Source organism: Carassius gibelio, chromosome A18, assembly GCF_023724105.1.
Source record: "Carassius gibelio isolate Cgi1373 ecotype wild population from Czech Republic chromosome A18, carGib1.2-hapl.c, whole genome shotgun sequence".
NCBI classification, from domain to species: Eukaryota; Metazoa; Chordata; class Actinopteri; order Cypriniformes; family Cyprinidae; genus Carassius; species Carassius gibelio.
The window spans coordinates 15,420,465-15,427,058 of NC_068388.1; the positions used below are offsets into that span (position 1 = coordinate 15,420,465).

General features: G+C 34.6%; 1 protein-coding gene across 1 annotated transcript; it reads left to right on the forward strand.

Moving 5' to 3' along the window:
* The first annotated feature begins 2,842 nt into the window (after window positions 1–2,842).
* Window positions 2,843–4,586, forward strand: ssr3 (signal sequence receptor, gamma). Its single transcript, XM_052531353.1, has 5 exons — window positions 2,843–3,080; window positions 3,321–3,447; window positions 3,576–3,674; window positions 4,074–4,205; window positions 4,286–4,586. Exons 1-5 carry the CDS (start codon window positions 2,948–2,950, stop codon window positions 4,350–4,352), a joined length of 558 nt encoding a protein of 185 aa, XP_052387313.1. The 5' UTR covers window positions 2,843–2,947; the 3' UTR covers window positions 4,353–4,586.
* Window positions 4,587–6,594: the final 2,008 nt, after the last annotated feature.

The window sequence follows — 6,594 nt, forward strand, 5'->3', positions numbered from 1 at the left end:
TAACACAATAAAGATGCTGCAGCTACTGGCACTTAGAGAAATTCTACAATATACAGCTGCTTATGGCTTGCCTATCTAGCCATCTGGACAGATGTGAGCCTGGGAGTGTAATTTCACCTCTTAATGTAGGCTAAAAGGTTCTCAAATGTGCTAGAGCCAAACTAATAAAAAAGCTGTAACTATCTTATTCTAACAACTGCCATAGCTCTACTTAAATATCTGGAATATAACCATTATTTTGCCAATTTGTCTTATAAATGTTTGATTTTCAATAGTGAATACAACCCCATGTTATGTTTTATTATAAACATTAAAATAATACAATTCTATTAAATAATATAATTCTTAAATAATATACAAAAATATTATAAAATATATATTTTAACATTTATTTTTAGATTATATTTTTTTAAATTTGAATAGTTTTTTTTTTTTTTTTTTTTTTTTTTTTTTTGCTAATTTGAAATATTACTCATTATTTTAGGGTTCATTTATTTTTGTTTTCATTTAGTCCAGTTTTAGTCTAGTTTAAGTTCAGGTTTAGTTCGGTTTAAGTTTTATTACTTAACTTAGTTAGTTGAAGGGCAAGACTTCTCATTTTTGTTTAGTTGCAGTTTTATTTATTTCAAATAGCAAAAATGTTTTTTAATAGATTTAATTAACAACAGTGTCACTAAACCACACAAAGACAACATTTCAACATGATAAAAAATTTTAGCCAAGAAAAGGTTATGCCATTATCATATCGCTTAGGTAATGTGCACTGATTTAATAATAGGTTATGTGTGTGTATACCTTCCCTTTACATCTCACATCTCATGCTTTTGGTACATTTCATGGGTTCCGAATGGGTTCCCCATGGTACTTAACCCCCCTCCTTCCACGCCCCACATTATCTGGCTCCCAGGCTTCCTCTCTGCCCTTGTGCAAGCACGTAACTGACATAACACTCGTACAGTGGGTTACATGCATATAAAGAAACACACCCACGCTTTCCTTGTTGACACAACTCGATACTTGTTGATACAACACCTATTCACTGATCTCGCTTATGCACACCAACAATGAATTAGAAAAACGTATGGAAACTGCTGCCAGCTCAAAACTTTTCCACAACTACATCTGCCATTTTCTTTTTTGTTGAAACCTGTTTCCACATACAGATATTAAAATGTTTATATTCATTGACACCACCTCCAAATCGCTCATGGATGTTTCCAGACAACCCAGGAAAACAAAACCTTAATGGGATCCATCAAGTTGTATATATTTATATATATATATATATATATATATATAGAGAGAGAGAGAGAGAGAGAGAGAGAGAGAGAGAGAGAGAGAAACCCTAAACCTAAGTTCTACATACAGTTATATATATATTGAGATATATATATATATATATATATATATATATATATATATATATATATATATATATATATATATATATATATATATATATATCTCATTGACACCACAAATATTCATATTCCTACCTTTTATCAATTTGTCAAATCCTATATAAACTTTTCTCTTTTACAACCAGCCAGAATTATCTGTGTGGTTTCAAGTTCATTTGAAACAAAGTAAATAGACATCAATTTCTCCAGAGGATCTGGGAGTGCAAGCTCATAATGAGGTTTGGGAGGAGAACCTTGAGAGCATGTGTATGGTTAATGTATGACATATACCTGATAGCACACATACATTTCAGAGATGTCTATTTAACGTATGCATTTACATCTGCAAGACATATTTTTTTTTTAGGGTATTTGCTCATCTGCAATACGTCTATACGACGTTTCCTTTTAGATGTCAAATAGATATCTATTAGATGTTTATACGATGTTTATGATTTGGAATGTATGCAAAACTGACATCTGAAAGACGTCTGTCAGACTTTTGTAGACAGCAGATGCTTTCCAGATCAAGAGATCTTTAACAGACGTCTTGCAGAAGTACATGTGCTATCTGGGATATTGATACAAATGAAAACACATCAAATACATCTCTCCAAAAAAATACACAACACACGGTCTTTCCCCTCAGTGCAGCAGATAATAAACAAACCACCCATTCATTTCATTTATCGTGCACATGTAGTGTAGAAATACTTGTGAAGTATGAAGTGTGAAGCAAACCATGAAGGCTGAAGGATAAACACCATTTAGATACCTGCTAGTTAAGGGGATACTGCACCCCAAAATTAAAATGTTGTCATTAATCACTCACCCCCATGTTATTCAAAACCTTAAAATAATAATAATAATAATAATAATAATAATAATAATAATATTAATAATATTAATAATAATAATATTAATAATAATAATAATAATAATAAACACTGTATCAAAAATAGAAATGTTAAAAGTGTTTAAGACTGTGTCCAGCATTGTCTTAGTGGTTCAGAATAGGTTCATATGTGTAGTATTTTGAAAAGCAGTGTCTTGAAATAGCAAAGAAGTGTGTTTAGTGTTTTGCAAAAAGTGAGAGGCTGAGAATGTGCTTATAGCTGTGCACATCTGGGCTGTAGCTTTGCTCCTCAAATATAAGGTCACTAAAATTTTCATTTTTGTGTGTAAGCAATCGTAAAAAACTGTCTATATATTTTGTCACGTTTTTTTGTTCGTTTTTGCATTTGAGCTGTTTTATAATGGCAAGATGCAAAAAAAAAACAACAACAACATACAGATAATAATTTACTAAGCGTAAACAATGATCGAAATACAATGTTTTGGATAACCTTTCTTGTGAATACGGTTACTCCTCCCAGACACTAGAGGGCAGCAGCTCCGCGAGACTCCTTGAGCGCAGCCTCTGCGCGCATTAATTCTACGTCACTGGTTGTGCTGACGCGGCGTAAGCGCTGCATTTGGACCACATAACGTTACGTGTCTCTCTTTTCACCCAAGCCAAGAATCGGAGAGGAGCGCAGAGAGAAGACATGGCACCCAAAGCCGCCAACAAACAGCAGTCAGAGGAGGATCTCCTCCTGCAGGACTTCAGCAGGAACCTGTCGGCCAAATCCACGGCGCTATTCTACGGCAATGCGCTAATCGTGTCCGCAATCCCCATCTGTAAGTTCCTCATCTGTTCCTACTAATGAGACTCTCAGCAGGTTGTGATTCAAAAGTTCGTTCGCTGCCTACCTAGTTCTATTCTATTCTATTCTATTCTGTTCTATTCTATTCTAAAGTTTGCTGTGGATTCTCACTTAAAGCGTACACTTTATTTGTGCTCTCTCTGATGACCACTGTTATTGTTTCATTACAAATTATTTTGTTCTCACCTTGTTCTTGCATATTATTTTTTATCAGGGCTGTTTTGGAGGATCTGGCACATGGATTTGGTCCAGTCTGCAGTGCTGTATGCAGTCATGACTCTAGTCAGCACCTACCTAGTGGCCTTTGCTTATAAGAACATCAAATTTGTCCTCAAGCACAAGTGAGAATCCCTAAATGGAACCTCGCACATCGTCTCAATGCATTCTTTTCTCTGTCTTTCCGAGACCATTGTGGCTTTTGGCAACTTTAATGGAAGACTGAATTGATGTTGTGGAACTGTACTTTCAGGGTCGCTCAGAAACGGGAAGACGCCGTGTCCAAGGAAGTGACCCGCAAGCTCTCCGAGGCTGACAACCGCAAAATGTCCCGCAAAGAGAAGGACGAGAGGTATGCTAGTCGTAATTATAATATATTTGAATGGTTTTGTCAGCTATTATCAATAAAATCTTAATATTTATATGGTGTTCATTATTTTAAATAGCTTTTATTTAAAAAATATATATATTCTATATAGCTTCCTGTAGGTGTATTTCTTAAATTATTATTATTTTTATTTTTTTCAGTTTAGTAATTCTAGTACTTGAGCTTATTTCAATTAAAGTACTCAAGGCAGCATTTCTAGTTCAGATTTATTTCAGTTTTTAACAGTTTTGATTTTAGATAAAAAAAATTAAAACACTGGTGACTATTTAAGACCATACCACCTCATATGTATCCTGTTGCTCTGCTGTCTTAAATACGGCACAGAACATGTACTTTGTGGCTGACAGTGAGTCTTTGATGCAGGATCCTGTGGAAGAAGAATGAGGTCGCCGATTACGAGGCCACCACGTTTTCCATCTTTTACAACAACACTCTGTTCCTCTTGATTGTCATCGTTGCCTCTTTCTTCTTGCTGAAGAACTTCAATCCAACAGTGTATGTTTATGGTAATATTTAGTCTTTGTGTCTGTTGAAGCCTATTTATGTTTAACTTTGACTTTATGTGTCTGTCACAGGAACTACATTCTGTCCATCAGTGCCTCTTCAGGTCTGATCGCCCTGCTGTCCACAGGGTCCAAATAAAAGACTGATTGCATTCGGAGGAGAAGATTGAGGAACAAACAAATGAGAGGATTATGGAGCTTGGTGGAAGAGAGTCGTGTGGCAATGTGTTGAAAAAAAGTTGTGATCTTTTGGGAGGACGTTTATCATTTCATTTGTTAAAGTTTCATGAAATTCATGATCGGTTAAGGCCTTTTTTTGTCTGGTCTTCTCTTGTTTTTTTTTTTTTTGTACCAATAAAAGACCATTGACTCATGCGTTTTGTCATATTTTTCTACAGGGAACAGGGGAGGATGATGTGATCAAACGTTAGATCATAATACAATGCAGTTATTTGGCTGGAAATATGGCTTTTATGACACTAGGAAGACAAGTGAATACAATAGAAGAGTCTTGAGTCTCAGCTCTGGACCTCGAGATCCACTTTCCTGCAGAGATTAGCTTCAACTCTAATCAAACACCTGAACAAGCTAATCAAGGTCTTCAAGATTACTAAAAAAATTGTGGGTAGGGGTGTTTAATCCAGATTGTAGCTAAAATCTTTAGGAGAGTGGATCTCGAGGCCCAGAGTGGAGGACCGCTGCTCTACAACAAAGATACAATTGCAATAAACTATGAATGAAAGTTAAAAGCAGTGTATATATTTTTATTTTCTTGCTTCATTATCATTAACGACAGTGTGTACAGAGGACTTAAATGACATATTTTTGTTAGTATCATCCTGGTTTCCTCTGTATGATTTTTCTATTGGCTTTTGGATTATTGCAGAAAATTAGATTTGTCACCAACAGAAATGTATGAATCTTCTGTGTTTTATTCATCATGATAATGTTCAAAGATGAACACAGCTTTTATGAATTTTTAAACCTAAATACAATTGCAAGAAGTAAAAAAACTTTTTTTTTTTTTTTTTAGGTAGATAAGGGGGTGCATTCACTTCAGAAACAAAGGTTATCCACTGCATCTTCAGCGGCTCACATGTCGGGGGTAAATTCCCGTTCATTCTTACATCCAACAACAAAACATAAAATTAAATTATTGACAAAAAAAAAGTTTATTATAAAACGATTTAATTGTTATTGAATTATACATGAACTCAGACTCTACAGCTACCTTTGAAATGCATCATGAAGACTCACCACCCTGGGTCACATGACATAATCAATCAAATTAATGGACTTGTGGAAGGGACCTTAGTGAATGGATTCAATTCCATTTGGAATGCCCCTATAAATAGGGTCACCTTCTTGAAGTGCTCTTTATTCACCCTATATTAGGCTGCTGTCACCTTAAGGCTGATTGCATTTTAACTTACGGGCCGCACTTCAGATTTCAAATAATAGTATTGCACTACCAATATATCCAGTCAGTTTGACTGAATAAAACTGTAATTTTTTTTAGTCATGATAAATTTTTATCGGTCAGGAAAATGTGATATATATATATATATATATATATTTAAAATGTAAACATTTAAACTCTTGACATCTGGCAACAGCAACAGTGAAAGATCATGGAGGCTAGTTCCCAATGCAAGATAACACAAGTTAAAATTAAATGCCTTCAGGGTAAATAACCGACTACGCTTACATAACAACTATGCTTAATAAATCAAGAAAAGTATAAATCATGATCATGATTAAAATCCAATTCATTGTGCAGTTGCATCTGAACAGAAGTTTGAAGCCAAAACATTTCAATCTTCCCTGGTGGATGACTGCAATATAGGTAGCCCACCCTCTACATTCATACATGTGGGACGTGAGCCAAACTAAAAAATTCTAATTACACTTAAAATTTAATTTTCCCAAAGATGGTTTCCATCATTTTAGATGGTTCTTATCATGCTGATTATCATTTTTTATATATATAATTTAATTTTACAGTTTATGAACAGAACCAACTGTGAAATGACTTCAGTTAGCCTAGATAATGACACTGTTGTCTTTTAGAATACAAGGAACCATTAAACCTTTGTGACAACACAGAACTGCAATGTCATCTGAACTTAAAGATGATGAGACAAAAGTTCTAACAGTTGTCAATTTTCCACCAGTTTATTATGTCTTCAATTATATTGCCCAACCCTAACAAGAAAACACACATGGGTTTACTGGCCTTATGCGTTTTTATTTCAAGCATATAACTACTCATATATACTGTTTACATATTTATATTTACAGAAGTCACTGCTGCCATACAGGGAGAGAGATGCATGATATGGTAAAAGACCCTGAATCCAACAGCTCCTCTTTTCTCAGAA

Coding starts and splice junctions, on each gene's coding strand:
- ssr3 (XM_052531353.1), top strand. CDS start 2,948: ATGGCACCCAAAGCCGCCAACAAACAGCAGTCAGAGGAGGATCTCCTC. Junction 3,081..3,320: donor CGTGTCCGCAATCCCCATCT/GTAAGTTCCTCA, acceptor ATTTTTTATCAG/GGCTGTTTTGGAGGATCTGG. Junction 3,448..3,575: donor AAATTTGTCCTCAAGCACAA/GTGAGAATCCCT, acceptor CTGTACTTTCAG/GGTCGCTCAGAAACGGGAAG.